Raw genomic sequence first — 24,029 nt, 5'->3', positions numbered from 1 at the left:
ACCCACTGAAATCGTGCCCACAGTTCCAGATCCAGCTCAAAGGATTCTTGCTCTGCAGCGTCTTCCCTCATCAACCACTTCCCTGACACGCACCTTCTCCGCCTGAGCTTCTGCAACACTCCTTGCAGAACTGGTGTTAATTTTGAAGTCAAATTACCCTATTCCTAGCACAGTGTCTTGCACATAGAATACATATATCAAATTTTAGGTGAATGAGTGAATTTATCTAATAATACTTAAGTATGTTACAGAAAAAGAAAGAGAAGGCAAGAGAGGTGAAGAATTTTTCCCCAGGTTCTTGTTACATAAACAAATAAACTGAAGTTGGAGAGTAGACTGGTAGACTGTCCCATGCATGCAGGGGCTGGGTAATCAAGTAGCCTGAGAGCCACGATGACAATCATGTTCTGCCTCTACGTGACTTTGACGAAGCTATTCTGTCTAAGCCTATGTGCCCTCAATTGTGAAACTGGTTTATGTGTTTTGCAAGTCATTACAGGTAACGTGAAAAGTTCCTAGAACAAACCTGGATATATAATACATTTTAACAAATGGCATATATTATTTTCGGCATTATTAATTTTCTGTGTACAATCCACAGAGATGACTAACAGTACTCCAAAATAGTGGCTGAATTCCCTTTTAATTTTTTTAAAAAAACAAATTCTCTGTACTACTTTCCATCTAAAAATAAAATTTAATGGGAAAAATCAATTTATTTGTAACAGGTCAAGGTGTGAAATTACAATTTTATATAATATTAATGTGGAAATAGTTGTTCAATTAATCAAAAAATATGGATGGAAATAAATATATGATCATGAATTATAAAAATAGAATGATATTAAATAACAAGGAAAACTAAGATCCAAACGGTTGAAATGACCAATCCTTTTGCCTTAGCACTAAGTACACCAGAACTGAATTCTTATGCACATAAAGCTCTTTCCTTCAACTGCTGAAATAGCTGCTTAGAGATTTTAATCAAGTAAACAGTATCATTATCACAGCAATTTCTTTTTACTTTTTCGAAAAAAAAATTAATGAAGTCATGTAGTACTCTGCTGCCAAAATTATAAAACAAGAATTCTGCTTAAATCACAAAATACCAGATAGAAAGAGCAACACTTACTTCATGTGGGGATAAGGCTATTATAGTTTAAAAAACTTTAATAATAATGTTAGAATAAAAAGTAAAAGCATATATAATTGATGATTTAAGTAAAATTTAACATAAAGAAAAAAATGTGTCCAAAGTAAAGAGGGAATTCTCAACAGTCTATGCCTTGCTAGCTTTCACAATGTAGTAAAAAAAAAGTAAATGACAAATTTGTCCATTTTCCATTCTGGGGCTCTGAGAAGACTCTCAGGAGACTTAACCATAATATTTCCACTATTCTGTTAAAAAATACAATTTTGGAGGTGTCTACTGAAAATTAGTTTATAGCTTCCATAAATATAAAATCACTACACTGCAATGTTTTCTTCTTTTCAATAATACTATCCCATCAAATCCTGCTAATTTAAAATTCTAAATTCCTCTGGTTTAACAATAATGTTAATAGTTAACATTCATAAAATTCTTATTATATACTGGTATTTTTCTACATATTTTCCATAACCACCACCTTATATCCTCATTTTCCATGACAATAACCTTATTATTAATAAACCCATTTTAATGGGGAAAACGGAGGCACAGAGGGATTGAGTAATTTTTCCATACAGCAAGAAAAGGCTGAGGACAGGATTAAACTCTATGCAATCTGGCTCTCCAGTAGGACTGTCTAACAGAAATCAAATATGATCCATATTTATAATTCTAAACTTTCTAACAGCCACATTTTAAAAATGCCAAAAGAAGCACATAATACTACTTTCAGTAGCCATTTATTTAGTCCAATATATTAAAAATATTATCATTTTAACATGTAATCAATATAAAAGAAGCTAATGAGATATCTTACATCCTTGTTTTCATACTAAGTCTTTGAAATCTGGTATGTATTTTACACTTTCAGCACATTTTGACTTGGTCTAGCTCAGTAGTCACATATGGCTAGTGGCTCCCATATTGGACAGTACAGCTCTAGAGCCTGCTCTCTTAACTGCTATGTTACTCCAAAAAGGAATCTAAAAAGCTCTTTGGCATCACTGTCATGGAATTTTCTTTTTCAAACATAGCTAAAATATTAGTAATCTAGCAATATTTCATCCAGTTGCTTGCTCTTTTCCCAACTCCAGCTGGAGAGTGGGACAGAAGAAAGAAGTTCACTTGGTTTGGGAGACAATTCTCCTCGTTTTTCTGCAAGTCTCTCATCGCCTTTTGTTCCAGTCTGTCCAAGGATGTTTTTATAAGAAACACTGTTGGAACATAGAGGTAGGATCTCCCTCAGGAGCCGACAGCAACTCTGTTTCCTGACAAGGATAATAAAAAATAATGCCTTCCTCTGGGGAAAGGTTGGGTGGGTTTGCTAACAGCCCCCTCGTAAGACTGGGTTTTCCTAAGCTCGGGGTTCTAAGCTGTAACACAAACCCACTGTGTGTATGGTCCCCACCTGCCCCCGTCTGCCCTCACCTCCACTGACTTGGGGATCAAGGGGAACCAAGCAAACATGAAGCTCAGCTGCCTGCTGCACCACGAGTAATAAAGCCATTTGTCTCTGACCCAGGAATCCCATGTCTTCTGCCAGCATCTATGAAACTGGAAGGCTAACTTTTTAGCTTGAAAGTAAGGTTAAAGACTCAAATCCTTCCCTGTTGTTGACACATATTTTGGGTGTTTCAGGGGTTTAGAATAGGCATCTATCAAAGAACAGAACAAATTTTCAATAGTTAGGACCAAGATCAAAATCAATTTACTGTTTTAGGATTAAAGTATCTGAAAAATGGCAAGGAAAAAAAAATCTTGAGAGTTTTTACCCTCCATTATCAGGGCTCTGCTCCTGCCATGGCCTTGTCAAATCCCCACAGCAAGCATCTCACCAAGTTATTGCGGTTTCTTTTACAAACAGTCATGTACACCATACCTTTCCACAGCATTTGGCTTTGTCTATAATCTTCAGAGCAAACTCCTTTCTGGTAGACCTATGGAATAATCAGAGAAATAACCATTTAAAGATATAAATCAAAGACATGATCATTCCTGATTTCCTCTGCAGCACAGACTCTGGAAAAAATTTCCTGGCGTTTTATTCTGTGTATCAGAGAAACTGTTGGGTGGGGTCAGGAGAGAAAGATACCCAAAAAAAAGAAAACAAACAAACCAAAACCACAATTTATTCTATTAAATCTCCTTTTATAGATATTAATAATAGTAATATTAAGTAACTCACAAATAAAAGCACTTAAAATTCCTTTGTTCAGAGTTGGACTCAAATTTCAAAACAGGTTTCTCAGGAGCTAGATTAAAATTAAGAAAAATGGATCCAAGCAACAGAAAATTTTCTGTTTTCAATGTGCAACAGTCACTTTAGCCCATAATTCAAAATTGAAAACACTCCAAACTTGCATTATCTATTTCTCAGCCAAAATGTAAGCAGAGAGCTGGTCCTATCTCATCTCCATGTTTAAAAGTCCATAACTAGAGAGAGCATTTACTTAGACACAAGAAACTTGACTATTATGTATTTTTTAATCTCTTTTAACATAAATTTCATATAAAACATGCCAAAGAATATATTTTAGTACAAGAAAACAGCTCAGTAAAGAACAATGCCATATTCTTAGAATTCATTAATTCTCCCAAATGCAACTGATTCTGCCGGGTTGTCACGGTACACACTGATGGGACCTACCCTGAAAGAATAACTTGTATTTACGTTGCCCCCACCCCCATGAAAACATAAACCAAACTCTGCCTCAGATTTCTGACGAGTCTTTAGACAACACATTTTAGACGTTTAATTTGTTACTTGCATGGTACTCTGTGTACCAGAGCCAAGTAAAAGGGCTTAGAGAACAGGAAGTTACCTTATGCACCAATATATAAGGAGCACTAAAAAATCACCAGAGATGTACCAAGCTGGAAAAAGGGTATTCAAAAGAACTTTCTGGAAAATTCCCCACAAATGACAAAATTATCTTTTGGAACAAGTAGGAAAGTGGTGTATAGACACAAATACACTAAGTCTTTTGGATTTTAATAATGTTTACAAAAGGCCTGGAGTTTAAAACAATGGATTTCCTACCATTTGAGAATTTAGGACCTTAAACATAATAAAGAGAGCTAAACAATCAAAAACACAATTTTAAGAGAAACAAAACTTGGCTGATTCTGATCTTAAATAGTCCAAGCTCGCCCAGCCTGAACTACTGGTGTATTCAGTTAGGCATTACTTGAGGGGGTTATTGTGGGGATTAAATGAGCTAATGTAAGCACAGGACTGAGAACAGGGCTTGGCAGAGGTAAGTGTGCTATAGGAAGTTTTTTGATGAGGGGGGCTCAGGGGCGTTTAAAATGATTCTTCTTTCCCATTTCTCTCTGGCTCCCCGATGAAACTCCTGATAGAGCTCTTAGCCCACATGCATACAAAATAGTTCTGTACTCTGTATGCATTCACATTTTCCCCTGTCTAACTGCTCGTGGGCCAGCAAAATGTCTGGTCCCAAAGACAGGCTCTTTTGAATTTACATACACAATGGGCCTTCTAGTTCTTTGGGGATGAAACACATTGGAAAACTCCAAGAAGGCTTTTTGTTCATTAAGATAAGAATGCACTCCAAGGAAGAAATTCGTGTACAGGTGAACAAATACGATCCTCATATACACTCACCTGTCCATGCACTCTTTGACTACAGCAAAATTGCCATCACCAATGACCTTCCCAATTTTGTATTTCTCAAGAAGTGTGGATGACTCAGAGCACCTGTTTCCATTCACACCTGCAAAAAAGGTAAGTGTGAAGTCTAAAGAAAACATGTGAATCATCAATCACCTTTTGACCTCTTTGGCTGGAATCAAAAACCAATATAATCAATAAATCTAACGAAATATCAGCCAAAATAAGTGATTAGCTTTGGGTAAAAATGGAATAAAACTTTCCAAACATTTTTTTGTCAACTCTCAAGAAAGGGGAAAAGGTGGCAGTGATGGGCATTTAATCTTAGAAAGATGATTTTCTCAAGATTTTCTAGAACAGAGAATTCTACCCAGATAAAATGACATATTAAGGCTAATTCTTTCTCAAAGCTTTTCTCACAAAGAGGAGGGGGAAGTTTAATATTGACTACTCTCTGTGATGTATCCCAGCGCCTAGTACATAGTGGGCATCAAATAAATCACATTTTTATTATCTAACTAAGAAAAAGGAAAGTCTACATTTAGGAGATGTAAGCAGATTGCCACTAAGGAAAAATAAAGGAAGCCTAAGTCTAAAATTTAGACTTAAATTAGAAATTGTGAGTCTAATTAACGAGATTTTACGTATCTTCAAGTGACTCCCACCCTGCCCCACACGCGGCTCAGAGGCTCCTAACTAACATGATCACATCTCTGTTTAGGAAGATCATAATTTGGCACAAGAGGGTTGCGGGTGGCCACCAAACTCACATGGATGATCTCCTCTATGAAAGAAATCATCAGATTGAGAACTACCTTCAGGACTCATGCAACGATCAAGTTCAGGTCCACCATTTACATTGGAAGAAGATCCACCATGTGGAGAAATCTGCTGAAAGAAGTATGTAACCATTATTTATCAGGAAAAATATACAATTCTTTGCATTCCAAAATGCTTATGGAATGCAAAAGAGCAATGGTACAGCAATAGAGGAAGCATATCCTTTTTCACCTCACCTTTCTCTATATAAGCATCACATTAATGCATTTCTTCCTCAGATACAGTATTTTCAATTCAATTCAGATGTCAGAGAAATTGACACTGTCATACTTCAGACCTCGGTGGAATAAAGCAGAGACTTTTTGGCATCACAGATGAACAAGGTGCTGGTGCTTACATGTGGCCAAATAGGTCTCATTTTGTGAGGACAAAATAAGGTTCAAAACTGCAGACAAGTCCAAGCCCAGAACATCAGCACGGCATCCCCAAACCATATGCTGGAATGTAAAAGCTAGAATGTTTAAAACCAAGGCCCAGAGAGAGAACTTAAAGGGAAGTCTAAAAGAAACCACAGCATTTCTCTCTTGTGTTGTGTTCCCACAGCTGCCACCCTAGTCCCGGTCCTGATTAGCCTTTCCTTGGTGCCTCTTTACTCTCAGTCTCTCCTGTTCCACGTTATTGCCAGAGAAACTTTTCCAAAGGATAGTTCTGATATCACCCCTGTATTAATCTGGTTCTCTAGAGAAACAGAACCAACAGGATATGTATGTATGTATGTATGTATATTTATATAATGTAAGTATTATGAGATTATAAGAATTGGCTCATGCAACTGTGGGGAGTGGGCAAGCCCAAATTCCACAGCGCAGGCTGCAAGCTGGGAACTCCAATCAAGGTTTTTGATTTTTTGATGAATTCCCCTGGACAAGTTGGCTGGCTGAATTAGAAATGGAAATTCTCTCCTCTGACTGCTAAAATCATCACTTCTTCTTTTGAGGCCTTCAACTGACAGGGTGAGACTTCTCTCACTGCTGAAGGCAATCTCCTCAGTTGACTGTAGATGTCATCAGCCACAGATGCAATCAACTTACTGATGATTTAAGTCCACGAAATATCCTCACAGTAACAAGAAGGCCAGTCCTTGCTTGACCAAACAACTGGACACCATCACCTAACGATCACAAACCCCATGATCCAAAAATCTCTGTGGGTCCTCGTTACCAACACGATAACTACCCAAATTCATTAGCCTGGCATTCAGGCAATGGTTGGTCCCCCTATCTACCTATCCAATTTGTTTCCTATCACTTTTTCTCATGCATTCAATACTTATATTAACTCAACCTCCTTTTTTTAAAACAGGTTACTTAGACTTTCCAAGTCTTAATTTTCTTCTCTGAAAGAACTAGCTCAAAGATTAGCTAGAGAATTAAAATTAGCTCATAAATGTAAAATCATTTAGCATAGTCACTGACTTGTAAACACTCAATATTAGTTGTTAGTATTTTCCCTTAAACCATTTAGCACAAAGGCTTGAAGAGTAAATGATAAACATTTTTGAATTGAAAAATGTAAAATGGCTATAAAAGACCCTTTGCTAAATAATGTATTTCAAGTCTACTCCTCTTCCATTTCAACCCTTTCTAGACTGACAATTGTTAGTCAAGGAAATAAGAGAATTATTCAAGTAAGTGAATTATCAGCCAAATGCTTAATAAAATAAATAGAATAAGAATGTAACTTCTGGGATTTATATCTGAAAAGATAAACTGAAAGATCCCTCCTGAAGCCAGCCCCTAGAATGCAAGTGGCAGGGGGGTGGATTGGAAATGCTTGAGAACGACAGTGGACAGAGAACAGTTTGCCTGCAAGCCCAAGCTTCACACTGCAGCACTCAGAGCGGGAGGGGGTCAGAGCAGTGGGGGCCCCATGCCCACCGTCGGGGCCCTACAACCTGCCTGTTCCTGTGCTCCTGGAGATCTGCTTGTTCAGCTCTCCGGAAACCCGTAAAATTCTTCCAACAAGTCTCTTTCTTGAGCTAAAATGAGTAAGTTCTAGTTCACAGCAAACTAACGTGTCCTGACTCGGGGCTCTTCAGGAAGGAAGTCTCAGGTGGGGCTAGAGCACAGACATTTTTGCCTTCATTTACATTTTCACACGGATGGAAACTTCTGTTGAATTCCTGTGCAGCCATTGTAACCTTCCTAATGTTTATTTTGATTAAACACCCACCGCTAGCCCATCCTGTTTCCCTGTACAGCCCAGCCATTCAAAGCATAATTTACACTGGGATTCAGAGGCCGCTAAGAGGCGAGAAGCAGGCAGAGAGAGCAGGAGACAGAGCGGGAGTGGTGGCAAGGAATCCCTGAGCTGCAGACGGAGCAGGGGGCTGTGTGGCATGCAAGGGAGAGGGCATGGGGTCAGAGGGAGAACTACTTTCAAGTGTACCTCACAAAGGCGTCACTAAACCATCAGGAAATGCAGCTTCTTGGCCAAAAATGATTGCAAGAAGAACATTTTTCAAAACGCCCAAATAGACTGATTTTTTTAAGTGTTAAACTTCAAGCATTAAAACAAAACAAAAATCTATATAGAGTTAAAAGGAGTAACTCATCTCATTGCTTATCCAAATATGCTCCTTTACTTAAAAATAAAGCTTTCCATGAAGAAAATGAAAGCATCAAAAAATAATAAGAATAATTTTATTATAGCAAAGTGGAGCAGAGATGGGCATAATTAGAGATTGGGACACACTTCCCTTCCTCCCTCTTCGCTTTTTAGTAACATCTACAGCAACAACCTGTGCTGGGTTTTTAGAGGACATGGAGATAAAGAAACATGGTTATTAGGGTCTAGAAGTTTACAGTCTTGTGAGGAGATACGTGTAAACTCAAAACACTTTAGCAAAACCTCCATATTCCAAGATATGGTCTCTAAGGTTCTAACAGTTCCAAATGACTGAAGACCCAAGAGAGGGAGCCATTTTGCTAAGCCACGAATCCCCATTTGTACACGTGAATCACTCAACTAGTGATGAAGTTCACCTGGCGCTCTAAGAATACAAGAAAAGTTGGTATTCACCAAGATCTTTGCATATTCCTGGAAAATGTGAACAGACTGATAATTACAAAGCAAAGCATTTTCAGTGCCCCAAGAGCCAGGTAGCTGAAAAAGTAGGGGATAGAGCTATGATTTCACAAGATTCTCACCATTTCCCATGCACAATTTATGTATTTCCCTGTTCCCAAAAGAGAAGTACTCTCTTACTGAAGCAAGAATTGAATTATCCCCAGAGATCAAATTCAGCATTCCTGATTAAACTTGTCCCATTTCTATTGTCAAACTAACCATTTTTATAAAAATCTTAAAATGCTAAGGGAGCATTCACACTTCCATCAGGACCTACGAAGCTGAGACAGCTCAAAGCAGGGCTCAGATGCTGCATGTTAGAGAGGTCTTCCTCAATAAAGCACTAATAGATGGGCAGCCTCTGGGCCCTTCAAGATATCTTCCAAAATTACCAACTGGCTCAAAAAGATGGGGGGTACATTTCCTGAGGAGGTCCTGATTGCTCATGGATGGAGGATAACAGAAAAGGTTGTGAAGATACTCCTGAGCGTGTTCTCTGCGAACTGGTGCCGCCACAACACACACTGATCCTCTGGCGGGCAGTACTGCTAAGAAATTTTTTAAGAAGTCTTGAAAACGGAGAATAAAAAGGTATAAAGCACTCTCCACTACTACCATCCTTTAAAAAAAGCATACATGGCTGATGAGTCCATGTGAAAATGAGTAATGCTCCAGTTTTCTATGTTTTAGACAGGAAGTTAAGTCAGAGAGTCCTACATTAAATTTCTTTGACAAATAGATTATTGTAATTTCTACAAATCTTAAACTTTAAAGAGTAATGTTAATTACTACACAAAAATTGCTACGTTTTGTTCAGAAACAGTCAATCTCAAAGTAGCAAAAAACGGTTACCAATGCACTATAGCATATTATTGACTTCTGAGTAAAACACTGAACATAATTTCATTTTGATTTTTAATAAAAGGAAGAACTTCAAGAAGATCGAGGAGATATTTGTGTGCAGTGAGTTTACTTTATTGAGTGCCTTCTGGAAAACGGTACCATGATTTAATTCTTAAATGACCTACAGCAGAAGCATTTTCTGTAAAGGGTCAGAGATTAATATTTTAGGCTTTGCAGGTCATACAGTCTCTGCTGCAACTACTCAAGTCTGCTGTTGCAGCAAGAAAACAGCCATGGACAGTACGTAAGCAAATGGACAAGGCTGTGTTCCAACAGAACATTACAGTAACAGGCAGTGGGCCGAACTTGGCTAGTAGACAAACCTATGGTCTTATCAGAATTTTCTTAGAAGAGCTTTTCCCCAACACAGATTTTTATTCTTTTATACTGTAAAACCAAATAACCTTCAAGGTATGGTTGTCACCATAAAGCAGGTGTTCTCTGTCCTCGGCTGCACGTTAGAATCACTTGGGAAGATTTTTACAATTCTATTGCCAGGCTGCATTCTGGATTACTTAAAGGACCTCTGAGGGTAAGGCCCAGGTATCAGTATATTTTTAGGCTCCACAAATGATCCTTGAGAACTTTCATCAAGTAAGTTTCTGGCAGTAATTGTAATTAATTGTTCAACTACCTTAATTTTTTTAACTCCTTTGTGTACTCATCCAATAATCTAATTACTGCAAGTTGTCCATAGCCAAAGAACCACCTTCTGTTTATAAGAAGTCATTATCGGAGAGGCGGGGCAAGATGGCAGACTGGTGAGCTGTAAGTTTTAGTTACTCCTCCAGGAAAGTAGGTAAAAAGCCAGGAACTGCGTGGACTGGACACCACAGAGCAATCTGACTTTGGGCATACTTCATACAACACTCATGGGAACGTGGAACTGCTGAGATCGGCGAAATCTGTAAGTTTTTGCAGCCAGGGGACCCGCGCCCCTCCCTGCCAGGCTCAGTCCCGGGGGAGGAGGGGCTGTCAGCTCCGGGAAGGAGAACGGAGAACTGCAGTGGCTGCTCTTATCGGAAACTCATTCTACTGATTCAAACTCCAACCATAGATAGACTGAGACCAGACACCAGAGACTCTGAGAGCAGCCAGCCCAGCAGAGAGGAGACAGGCATAGAAAAAAAACAACACGAAAAACTCCAAAATAAAAGCGGAAGATTTTTGGAGTTCTGGTGAACATAGAAGGGGGAAGGGCAGAGCTCAAGCCTGAGCTCAGGCCCTGAGGCGCATATGCAAATCCCGAAGAAAAGCTGATCTCTCTGCCCTGTGGACCTTTCCTTAATGACCCTGGTTGCTTTGTCTATTAGCATTTCAATAACCCATTAGATCTCTGAGGAGGGCCATTTTTTTTTGTTTTTTTTTTTTAAAATCCTTTTTTCTTTTTCTAAAACAATTACTCTAAGAACCCCAATACAGAAAGCTTCAAAGAATTGCAATTTGGGCACGTCAAGTCAAGAGCAGAACTAAGAGAGCTCTGAGACAAAAGGCAATAATCCAGTGGCTGAGAAAATTCAATAAACAACACAACTTCCCAAGAAAAGGGGGGTGTCCGCTCACAGCCACCATCCTGGTGGACAGGAAACACTCCTGCCCATCGCCAGCCCCATAGCCCAGAGCTGCCCCAGACAACCCAGTGTGACGGAAGTGCTTCAAATAACAGGCACACACCACAAAACTGGGCGTGGACATTAGCCTTCCCTGCAACCTCAGCTGAATGTCCCAGAGCTGGGAAGGTGGAGCAGTGTGAATTAACAAAGCCCCATTCAGCCATCATTTGAGCAGACTGGGAGCCTCCCTACACAGCCCAGCAGCCGAGAACTGCCCTGGGGGGACGGCACTCACCTGTGACATAGCACAGTCATCCCTCAACAGAGGACCCGGGGTGCACAGCCTGGAAGAGGGGCCCACTTGGAAGTCTCAGGAGCCATACGCCAATACCAAAGACTTGTGGGTCAGTGGCAGAGACAAACTGTGGCAGGACTGAAATGAAGGATTAGACTATTGCAGCAGCTTTAAAACTCTAGGATCATCAGGGAGATTTCATTGTTAGGGCCACCCCCCCCCTCCCCGACTGCCCAGAAACACGCCCCACATACAGGGCAGGCAACACCAACTACACACGCAAGCTTGGTACACCAATTGGGCCCCACAAGACTCACTTCCCCACTCACCAAAAAGGCTAAGCAGGGGAGAACTGGCTTGTGGAGAACAGGTGGCTCGTGGACGCCACCTGCTGGTTAGTTAGAGAAAGTGTACTCCACGAAGCTGTAGATCTGATAAATTAGAGATAAGGACTTCAGTAGGTCTACAAACCCTAAAAGAACCCTATCAAGTTCAGCAAATGCCACGAGGCCAAAAACAACTGAAAATTATAAAGCATATGAAAAAACCAGACGATATGGATAACCCAAGCCCAAGCACCCAAATCAAAAGACCAGAAGAGACACAGCACCTAGAGCAGCTACTCAAAGAACTAAAGATGAACAATGAGACCATAGTACGGGATATGAAGGAAATCAAGAAGACCCTAGAAGAGCATAAAGAAGACATTGCAAGACTAAATAAAAAAATGGATGATCTTATGGAAATTAAAGAAACTGTTGACCAAATTAAAAAGATTCTGGAAACGCATAGTACAAGACTAGAGGAAGTTGAACAACGAGTCAGTGACCTGGAAGATGACAGAATGGAAAATGAAAGCATAAAAGAAAGAATGGGGAAAAAAATTGAAAAAATCGAAATGGACCTCAGGGATATGATAGATCATATGAAACGTCCAAATATAAGACTCATTGGTGTCCCAGAAGGGGAAGAAAAGGGTAAAGGTCTAGGAAGAGTATTCAAAGAAATTGTTGGGGAAAACTTCCCAAATCTTCTAAACAACATAAATACACAAATCATAAATGCTCAGCGAACTCCAAATAGAATAAATCCAAAAAAACCCACTCCGAGACATATACTGATCACACTGTCAAACATAGAAGAGAAGGAGCAAGTTCTGAAAGCAGCAAGAGAAAAGCAATTCACCACATACAAAGGAAACAGCATAAGACTAAGTAGTGACTACTCAGCAGCCACCATGGAGGCGAGAAGGCAGTGGCATGATATATTTAAAATTCTGAGTGAGAGGAATTTCCAGCCAAGAATACTTTATCCAGCAAAGCTCCCCTTCAAATTTGAGGGAGAGCTTAAATTTTTCACAGACAAACAAATGCTGAGAGAATTTGCTAACAAGAGACCTGCCCTACTGGAGATACTAAAGGGAGCCCTACAGACAGAGAAACAAAGACAGGACAGAGAGACTTGGAGAAAGGTTCAGTACTAAAGAGATTCGGTATGGGTACAATAAAGGATATTAATAGAGAGAGGGAAAAATATGGCAAACATAAACCAAAGGATAAGATGGCCGATTCAAGAAATGCCTTCACGGTTTTAACGTTGAATGTAAATGGATTAAACTCCCCAATTAAAAGATATAGATTTGCAGAATGGATCAAAAAAAATGAACCATCAATATGTTGCATACAAGAGACTCATCTTAGACACAGGGACACAAAGAAACTGAAAGTGAAAGGATGGAAAAAATATTTCATGCAAGCTACAGCCAAAAGAAAGCAGGTGTAGCAATATTAATCTCAGATAAAATAGACTTCAAATGCAGGGATGTTTTGAGAGACAAAGAAGGCCACTACATACTAATAAAAGGGGCAATTCAGCAAGAAGAAATAACAATCGTAAATGTCTATGCACCCAATCAAGGTGCCACAAAATACATGAGAGAAACACTGGCAAAACTAAAGGAAGCAATTGATGTTTCCACAATAATTGTGGGAGACTTCAACACATCACTCTCTCCTATAGAAAGATCAACCAGACAGAAGACCAATAAGGAAACTGAAAACCTAAACAATCTGATAAATGAATTAGATTTAACAGACATCTACAGGACATTACATCCCAAATCACCAGGATACACATACTTTTCTAGTGCTCACGGAACTTTCTCCAGAATAGATCATATGCTGGGACATAAAACAAGCCTCAATAAATTTAAAAAGATTGAAATTATTCAAAGCACATTCTCTGACCACAATGGAATACAATTAGAAGTCAATAACCATCAGAGACTTAGAAAATTCACAAATACCTGGAGGTTAAACAACACACTCCTAAACAATCAGTGGGTTAAAGAAGAAATAGCAAGAGAAATTGCTAAATATATAGAGACGAATGAAAATGAGAACACAACATACCAAAACCTATGGGATGCAGCAAAAGCAGTGCTAAGGGGGAAATTTATAGCACTAAACGCATATATTAAAAAGGAAGAAAGAGCCAAAATCAAAGAACTAATGGATCAACTGAAGAAGCTAGAAAATGAGCAGCAAACCAATCCCAAACCAAGTACAAGAAAAGAAATAACAAGGATTAAAGCAGAAATAAATGACATAGAGAACAAAAAAACAATAGAGAGGATAAGTATCACCAAAAGTTGGTTCTTTGAGAAGATCAACAAGATTGACAAGCCCCTAGCTAGACTGACAAAATCAAAAAGAAAGAAGACCCATATAAACAAAATAATGAATGAAAAAGGTGACATAACTGCAGATCCTGAAGAAATTAAAAAAATTATCAGAGGATATTATGAACAACTGTATGGCAACAAACTGGATAACGTAGAAGAAATGGACAATTTCCTGGAAACATATGAACAACCTAGACTGACCAGAGAAGAAATAGAAGACCTCAACCAACCCATCACAAGCAAAGAGATCCAATCAGTCATCAAAAATCTTCCCACAAATAAATGCCCAGGGCCAGATGGCTTCACAGGGGAATTCTACCAAACTTTCCAGAAAGAACTGACACCAATCTTACTCAAACTCTTTCAAAACATTGAAAAAAATGGAACACTACCTAACTCATTTTATGAAGCTAACATCAATCTAATACCAAAACCAGGCAAAGATGCTACAAAAAAGGAAAACTACCGGCCAATCTCCCTAATGAATATAGATGCAAAAATCCTCAACAAAATACTTGCAAATCGAATCCAAAGACACATTAAAAAAATCATACACCATGACCAAGTGGGGTTCATTCCAGGCATGCAAGGATGGTTCAACATAAGAAAAACAATCAATGTATTACAACACAGTAAAAACTCGAAAGGGAAAAATCAATTGATCATCTCAATAGATGCTGAAAAAGCATTTGACAAAATCCAACATCCCTTTTTGATAAAAACACTTCAAAAGGTAGGAATTGAAGGAAACTTCCTCAACATGATAAAGAGCATATATGAAAAACCCACAGCCAGCATAGTACTCAATGGTGAGAGACTGAAAGCCTTCCCTCTAAGATCAGGAACAAGACAAGGATGCCCGCTGTCACCACTGTTATTCAACATTGTGCTGGAAGTGCTAGCCAGGGCAATCCGGCAAGACAAAGAAATAAAAGGCATCCAAATTGGAAAAGAAGAAGTAAAACTGTCATTGTTTGCAGATGATATGATCTTATATCTAGAAAACCCTGAGAAATCAACGATACACCTACTAGAGCTAATAAACAAATTTAGCAAAGTAGCGGGATACAAGATTAATGCACATAAGTCAGTAATGTTTCTATATGCTAGAAATGAACAAACGGAAATGACACTCAAGAAAAAGATACCATTTTCAATAGCAACTAAAAAAATCAAGTACCTAGGAATAAACTTAACCAAAGATGTAAAAGACCTATACAAAGAAAACTACATAACTCTACTAAAAGAAATAGAAGGGGACCTTAAAAGATGGAAAAATATTCCATGTTCATGGATAGGAAGGCTAAATGTCATTAAGATGTCAATTCTACCCAAACTCATCTACAGATTCAATGCAATCCCAATCAAAATTCCAACAACCTACTTTGCAGACTTGGAAAAGCTAGTTATCAAATTTATTTGGAAAGGGAAGATGCCTCGAATTGCTAAAGACACTCTAAAAAAGAAAAACGAAGTGGGAGGACTTACACTCCCTGACTTTGAAGCTTATTATAAAGCCACAGTTGCCAAAACAGCATGGTACTGGCACAAAGATAGACATATAGATCAATGGAATCGAATTGAGAATTCAGAGATAGCCCCTCAGATCTATGGCCGACTGATCTTTGATAAGGCCCCCAAAGTCACCGAACTGAGCCATAATGGTCTTTTCAACAAATGGGGCTGGGAGAGTTGGATATCCATATCCAAAAGAATGAAAGAGGACCCCTACCTCACCCCCTACACAAAAATTAACTCAAAATGGACCAAAGATCTCAATATAAAAGAAAGTACCATAAAACTCCTAGAAGATAATGTAGGAAAACATCTTCAAGACCTTGTATTAGGAGGCCACTTCCTAGACTTTACACCCAAAGCACAAGCAACAAAAGAGAAAATAGATAAATGGGAACTCCTCAAGCTTAGAAGTTTCTGCACCTCAAAGGAATTTCTCAAAAAGGTAAAGAGGCAGCCAACTCAATGGGAAAAAATTTTTGGAAACCATGTATCTGACAAAAGACTGATATCTTGCATATACAAAGAAATCCTACAACTCAATGACAATAGTACAGACAGCCCAATTATAAAATGGGCAAAAGATATGAAAAGACAGTTCTCTGAAGAGGAAATACAAATGGCCAAGAAACACATGAAAAAATGTTCAGCTTCACTAGCTATTAGAGAGATGCAAATTAAGACCACAATGAGATACCATCTAACACCGGTTAGAATGGCTGCCATTAAACAAACAGGAAACTACAAATGCTGGAGGGGATGTGGAGAAATTGGAACTCTTATTCATTGTTGGTGGGACTGTATAATGGTTCAGCCACTCTGGAAGTCAGTCTGGCAGTTCCTTAGAAAACTAGATATAGAGCTACCATTCGATCCAGCGATTGCAATTCTCGGTATATACCCGGAAGATCGGAAAGCAGTGACACGAACAGATATCTGCACGCCAATGTTCATAGCAGCATTATTCACAATTGCCAAGAGATGGAAACAACCCAAATGTCCTTCAACAGATGAGTGGATAAATAAAATGTGGTATATACACACGATGGAATACTACGCGGCAGTAAGAAGGAACGATCTGGTGAAACATATGACAACATGGATGAACCTTGAAGACATAATGCTGAGCGAAATAAGCCAGGCACAAAAAGAGAAATATTATATGCTACCACTAATGTGAACTTTGAAAAATGTAAAACAAATGGTTTATAATGTAGAATGTAGGGGAACTAGCAGTAGAGAGCAATTAAGGAAGGGGGAACAATAATCCAAGAAGAACAGATAAGCTATTTAACGTTCTGGGGATGCCCAGAAATGACTATGGTCTGTTAATTTCTGATGGATGTAGTAGGAACAAGTTCACTGAAATGTTGCTATATTATGTAACTTTCTTGGGGTAAAGTAGGAACATGTTGGAAGTTAAGCAGTTATCTTAGGTTAGTTGTCTTTTTCTTACTCCCTTGTTATGGTCTCTTTGAAATGTTCTTTTATTGTATGTTTGTTTTCTTTTTAACTTTTTTTTTCATACAGTTGATTTAAAAAAGAAGGGAAAGTTAAAAAAAAAAAAAAAGAAAAGAAAAAAGGCAAACAAGGAAAAAAAAAAAAAAAGATGTAGTGCCCCCTTGAGGAGCCTGTGGAGAATGCAGGGGTATTCGCCTACCCCACCTCCATGGTTGCTAACATGACCACAGACATAGGGGACTGGTGGTTTGATGGGTTGAGCCCTCTACCATAAGTTTTACCCTTGGGAAGACGGTTGCTGCAAAGGAGAGGCTAGGCCTCCCTATATTTGTGCCTAAGAGTCTCCTCCTGAATGCCTCTTTGTTGCTCAGATGTGGCCCTCTCTCTCTGGCTAAGCCAACTTGAAAGGTGAAATCACTGCCCTCCCCCCTACGTGGGACCAGACACCCAGGGGAGTGAATCTCCCTGGCAACGTGGAATATGACTCCCGGGGAGGAATGTAGACCCGGCATCGTGGGATGGAGAACATCTTCTTGACCAAAAGGGGGATGTGAAAGGAAATGAAATAAGCTTCAGTGGCAGAGAGATTCCAAAACGAGCCGAGAGATCACTCTGGTGGGCACTCTTACGCACACTTTAGACAACCTTTTTTAGGTTCTAAAGAATTGGGGTAGCTGGTGGTGGATACCTGAAACTATTAAACTACAACCCAGAACCCATGAATCTCGAAGACAGTTGTATAAAAATGTAGCTTATGAGGGGTGACAATGGGATTGGGAATGCCATAAGGACCAAACTCCACTTTATCTAGTTTATGGATGGATGTGTAGAAAAGTAGGGGAAGGAAACAAACAGACAAAGGTACCCAGTGTTCTTTTTTACTTCAATTGCTCTTTTTCACTCTAATTATTATTCTTGTTATTTTTGTGTGTGTGCTAATGAAGGTGTCAGGGATTGATTTAGGTGATGAATGTACAACTATGTAATGGTACTGTAAACAATCGAAAGTACAATTTGTTTTGTATGACTGCGTGGTATGTGAATATATCTCAATAAAATGATGATTTAAAAAAAAAAAAACAAAACAAAACAAAACAAAACAAAAAAAAAAAAAAAAAAAAAGAAGTCATTATCATTTATTGAATGCCTATTTTGTACCAAATCCTGAAATGAGTACTTTACATCATATGAATTAGGTATTGCCATCATCTCCATTTACCTGTGAAGGAACCAAAGCTCAGAGAGGTTAAGTTACTCACCCAAACACCACAGCAAATGCAAATTCAAATTCTGAGCCTGAGCTGACCCCAGAGCCCCTGAGCTATTTGGCTATTCTCCTACTGTCCTCTCTACTAAGAACCATGAGGAGAGAAATCCTGCAAGGCTATTAAATTAACTAAGGAATCTCACATAATATCAAAATACAAATGTTGCGTATATTTAGAACTGGTTTTCAGATTACGTAACTGTAGTCAAACTCCTATAATTTAGTCAAATGGTAAATAAATTGATAGAAAAAATTCATGGCTTTTCCTCACAGAGTTTAAGACAAAATTTTTCTTCAAAAAGATGACATTTTAAAGTGTACTTAAGATTTTTAAAAATGAGTATTCTAGTTACTTGCAAACAGATTTTTTCAATGGTCATTTCTGTGGGTTTTTTTTTTAATATTAGAAACATCCATTCCATCTAATTAGAAAGAAATCCAGTATAAACTAGTACAAATGCAGAATTAGGAATGAATTTAAGAACAGTAAGCTTTATCACTTTTATACCGGATTTGTGGTCATTTATTCTGCAATATTTCACATAAGTAATGGAGTAATGAAATATGTGAACAACTAATCTGAATCGGCACCTAGGGGTTCATAACATGTGAAGTATTTATATCTGGAGTCACACCTTAAAGTTGGTTTCATTTGGCAAATTAGTGGTGCTAGAGATTTGTGACTGGTTAACAGTGGTAAACAGAACATGCCGCATGTGCATGAATGAGGTTTACGAAGGCAACCAGCTCAACAGCTAACCAGGGGTATGGTGTAGCCTGCTGAGCAGTGTTTTCCTGCTGCTTTGAGAGTCACTGCCACCTCAGCTGACCACCTGGCCTGCCAAAAGCTGCACAGGAACCTCATCACATCCCTTCTGCATGCACTGGTCAAGAAAGGTATTGACTTGGCAGGTGGACTCCCTGCCCTCCCCGCTACGTGGGACCTGACTCACAGGGGTATAAAATCTCCCTGATTCCCAAGGATAAATCTGGACCCGGCATCATGGGATTGAGAAAATTTTCTTGATCAAAAGTGGTAAGAGAAATGAAACAAAATAAAGTTTCAGTGGCTGAAAGATCTCAAATAGAATCGAGAGATCACTCTGGAGGGCATTCTTATGCATTATATATATAGATACCCCTTTTTAGTTTTTAGTGTTTTGGAATAGCTAGAAGGAAATACCTGAAACTGTTGAACTGCAACCCAGCAGCCTTGGTTCTTGAAGATGATCATATAACTATATAGCTTACATAGTGTGACCATGTGATTGTGAAAACCTTGTGGCTCACACCCACTTTATCTAGTATATCGACAGATGAGTAGAAAAACGGGGACAAAAAGTAAATGAATAATGGGGGAAAAGGAGTATGAGATGTTTTGGGTGTTCTTTTAACTTTTATTTTTATTACTATTTTTGGAGTAATGAAAACATACAAAAATTGATTGTGGTAATGAATGCACAACTATATGATGATACAATGAATAACTGATTGTACACTTTCAATGACTATATGGTTTATGAATATACCTCAACAAAACTGCAAGGAAAAAAAAAGGAACAGGTATTGGCTTATTGTGGTTTGAGCAACAGACAACTGATATCCCCATGCCTACTTTCTAAAAATTGTCTGCATGCCTTTCACTGTGAGCAATCACTGATTTTCAGGATGCCAGGGCAGTAGGAGAGGCATCTGCCTCTTCAGTGCCAGCTACAGAAGCCGCCACAGTCGGACACTTGCAACTGGTCACACCGGCCTGGGCCGGTCACCACCTCTATTATGGGTTGAACTGTGGCCTCCAAAAATGACATATTCAAATCCTAACCCCTGGTCCTGTGTATGTGACTTACTTGGAAACAGGGTCTTTGAAGGTGTTGTTAGTTAACACGAGGTAAATCTGGTAAGAGTGGGCTCTAACGTAATATGACTGATGTCCCTAAAAGAAGGTACGAACTGGACACAGGAAGAAACAGAGAGGACAAGGCCACGCGAGGACTGAGGCAGAGAACGCCACAGCCTGCCACCAAGGCACCAGCAGGGAGCCAGGGAATAGAGTCTTTCCTACAGATTTCGGAGGAAGCACAGCCCTGCCAACACCTTGATTTCGGCTTTCTAGCCTCCAGAAATTTAAGACAATAAATTTCTGTTGTTAAGACACCCAGTTTGTGGTACTTACACAAACAGCCCTAGGAAGCCCTAGGAAACCAAGACAACTTCTAAGCCTGAGCTCTACATAGTCATCCTTAATGTACTACCAGTGTGTGCCAGTGGTCCACTTTCATGAATAAGTGGGCACTGCTGATGGGTACATATGTTGCTTATATTCAAATGAAGTTCTTACAATTGATCTCAAGTTAAACACAACTTTTATGATCTTATGTATACACTGACTCTCTTGGCAAACCCTCCCAACAACACGAAGATGTGATTCAGCCCAGTTGAGCCATTTGCCGAACAAATGCCTGTATTTTCTGAGCAAGTACAATATGCAGTGATTACTGCCCTCAGAGTCTGAAATTCATTGCTATGATTTATTCCATATAAGGCGCTGAATTCTTCAAAACTGCTCAGTACCTCCTTTGTTTTTGTTTCTCTTAACAAAATCAATTACATACCCAACTTTGGGTAATGAAAATAGCATAAAAGTGGGTAATCTCTTAGTACTGAAGATTATTAACTGGCTTTAAATGCAAAAGAAAAGTCAAAGCTCAAGGGAAAAGCAAAAAAAAATCTAAGGTCAGCAACTACTGTGGATTTACATTTCACAGCTTCGAAAGAAGTTTGCAAGTTCAGAAGGTCAAAGAGTTACATTTTAGTTCTGCCAATCAGTCTGAGATACTACTAGCCCTTTCATCACACTTCACAAATCTGGAAAATCTTTCACCACCAGTAGACCCAGGAGACATCATCAGATAAAATATCAACACATCAGACGGTTTATAATCTCAAGATGTTGGATAATGTTCCAAATGTACTTTTTTCTTCCTTCTTTCAACCAAGAACAATGCTCTCAGCAGACAGCCTCAGGGCATATGTTTCAGCATCAAAATGTGAGACATTTTATCCCTCAGTGTCCACAGATGTGCCTGTGGCACAGAAGCCTTAAGTTACTACTGCCTTCAAAGTCTTAAATTGGGACCTGGATGATGAATTAAAGTTCAGGGAAATGCTTTCTTCATCCATCTGGCAGCTGATGACACATTTAGTACTCTTTATTGCCTATCTGTCCCAAAGAAAATGCTGTGACTTAAACATAATAAATATTCCGGTGAGGAAAGTTATCAGCTAGATCGAAGGGACTCCGAGGAAATTAGAGAGGAAGCAGGCAATCATGGGCTGAGGTCAAGGAGAAAAATGGAGGACCAGGAAGATAGGGATTAAGAGAAGAAAACAACATCCATGGTGCTGGGATTCTAGGATGTGAAGAGAAAAGAATGGGCAAGGAGTGATCAGACAGCCTAGGAGAACAAAAGGAATGGAAGAGGAACAAAGCAATAAACTTGGTGGGGAGAGAGGCTCTGGAGGCTCTCAAATAGAAGGATGGACGGAGAGCAACTGAGGGAATGGGGCAACCCAAGGAAGAAATGTTAGGTGGCTGATAAAGAGATGAGAGTGAAGAAAAGGATGGTGTGGTGGCCAGCCTCCAAGATGGCACCCAGTGATCCTCCCCTCTGGCAGCAGGCCTCTGTGTAGCCCCCTCCACACTAACAGGGCTGCGTGTGTGACTACTAGGCCATGGTGGAAATGGTGGGTCTTTCTCACAAGGCTAGGCTATCAAATGGAGAGCTTACGCACAGCTTGCTCTACTCTCAGACCACGTGCTCTGGGGAGAGCTGACCACACCACACTGAGGACACTCAGGCAGACGGAAGGATGAATACACGGCAGGGAACTGAAGCCTCCTGCCAACGGCCAGCACCAACTTGCCAGACAAGTGAGCCAGCCATCCTGGAAGTGCATCCGTCATTCCCAGTCAAGCCCTCAGAAGACTGGAGTCCTGGAAACTTCCTGACTGCATCCTCAGGACACACCCTGAGCCAGAACCACCCAGGGAAGCTGCTCCTGAGCTCCTGCCTCACAGGAACTGGGTGAGATAATACGTTTCTATTGTTGCTTTCAGGTGCTAAGTTTTGGGATAACTGTTACTAATAGAAATAGCTATAGATTATTAATAGGGTTGCAATGTGTGGAGCAATCTAGGATGTGAAGATGAAGGACAGAGTTAGGAGGAAAAGTCAGTAATAGAAAAGCAGAGGAGGTAATAACATCTAGAGTCTGATTTCCCTCACTTTCTCTTCCCTTCTTGTGCACTAGTGCATCTTAATTTTTTTGTAAGTGAAACTTTCCTTCATGTGAAAACTGAACCTGGAAACCCCAATAAGAAATAATAACAAAGCATTACTGAGCACCCTCTTCTAAATGCTTTGCCTATCCTTAAACAATCTTCCCAACCCTGTTGTTATGCGCTCTTTACAGAGAAAGGGGATATGATGTGTCCAAGGTCACCAGCTAGTGCGTGGCTGAGTCAGGATCAAACCCAGCACCCTGGCTTGGGGCCCTGCCTTTATCCACTGTCCCGTCCCTGTCTTACCCCATATGGGGCAGACGGACAGCTAAGCAGCAAGGGAGCTCTGAGCTTCATCCTTCCTCAAGGTCCTCTCACTGTGAAGCTGCACACAACTGCAAATTCCACCTTAATCCTCTGGCCTAAGTGGGCCAAAGCCCTTCATCCTGGTTCCCCTAGCTTAACTGGGACAGACTGCAGCATTCACACAAAACTTTAATAATTAAGGGAGGACAAAAAGAAAAATGAACAGGAGTCCCAAGGACCTCAGCACCCTCGTAACACGGGCCAGTACAACCTGGTGGACTGGCACCACTGTGGTGGAGGCGGCTCGTGTGATGCCCCTTCCCTAGGTGAATCCACCATGAGTAGCCTTGCCCTTCAGGAAAGCCACATTTCCTCAATCCACATAGCAGTGAAAGCAAAGTTCCAACCCCAAGGGGCTGGGTCCTGGGGAAGGGCCCAGCAGGTGGTGGGCAGCCCAGCCTTTAATAATTTCCTTTGTAAATTTTAGGTCTGGCCATGTTGTTTGCAATCATCTGTTTAACAGACTGACCTTGCTTTCTCTTTGTGTCCTCAGTGGTTAGAAGCATGAACTCTGGTTTTAAATCCTAGCTATGCCACCATATCCACGATGTGGCTTCCCTCACAGGCCCACCATATATGTTATTATCTCATAGCTGCATAACCCAATGTGTTCGCTGGGTTCCAGGTCTGCATCATTTCCAAGCTGTGCCAATTTTGACAATACTCGGTTCCACTGCTGATGTCCAAAAGAAAACTAATAACCTAACCATATCGTAAACTTTGTCATTTTACTAAAGGGTTATGGCGCTGGCAGAAGTGGCATGCATTCAGGATAGATGGGTTTGGAAAGGGTCCCCATTAGTGACTTAATGCCAACAGGAGTTCTCTGTCTTTCCACCTCCCTTCATCCAGCCTCCCCTCCAACCACAAGATTTTCCTCTCCCCTTTCCCACCCCTCTTGTTCCTCTCCCATTCTCTCAATCCTTTTTATGCATTTGTGCATATCTAAACCGACATACTCAGTAAGCAAAATTACCCCCAGAACCCACCACCTAAAAGACTTGCACAGCA

At 39.8% G+C, this 24,029-nt stretch overlaps 1 protein-coding gene across 11 annotated transcripts in view; it reads right to left on the bottom strand.

Moving 5' to 3' along the window:
* The window catches only part of DCLK2 (doublecortin like kinase 2), a 190,508-nt gene that overhangs the window by 25,162 nt on the left and 141,317 nt on the right, over positions 1 to 24,029 (bottom strand). For 4 of the 11 annotated variants that reach the window (XR_005215976.1, XM_037830794.1, XM_037830786.1 and 1 more), the window contains 3 exons: positions 5,552 to 5,672; positions 4,776 to 4,884; positions 3,030 to 3,087 (listed from right to left, as the gene is read on the bottom strand). Coding sequence is in view for 10 of the 11 variants with exons in the window: in XM_037830794.1 (XP_037686722.1) it covers positions 3,030 to 3,087; positions 4,776 to 4,884; positions 5,552 to 5,672 (288 nt within the window). In the remaining variant the exon portion in view is untranslated. The remainder of the gene's footprint in view (positions 1 to 3,029; positions 3,088 to 4,775; positions 4,885 to 5,551; positions 5,673 to 24,029) is intronic. The other 7 variants (XM_037830796.1, XM_037830789.1, XM_037830793.1 and 4 more) reach the window with 3 other exon arrangements.

This window comes from Choloepus didactylus, chromosome 3 (assembly GCF_015220235.1).
Source record: "Choloepus didactylus isolate mChoDid1 chromosome 3, mChoDid1.pri, whole genome shotgun sequence".
Classification (NCBI taxonomy): Eukaryota; Metazoa; Chordata; class Mammalia; order Pilosa; family Megalonychidae; genus Choloepus; species Choloepus didactylus.
This window is presented reverse-complemented; position numbering and strand designations above follow the sequence as displayed.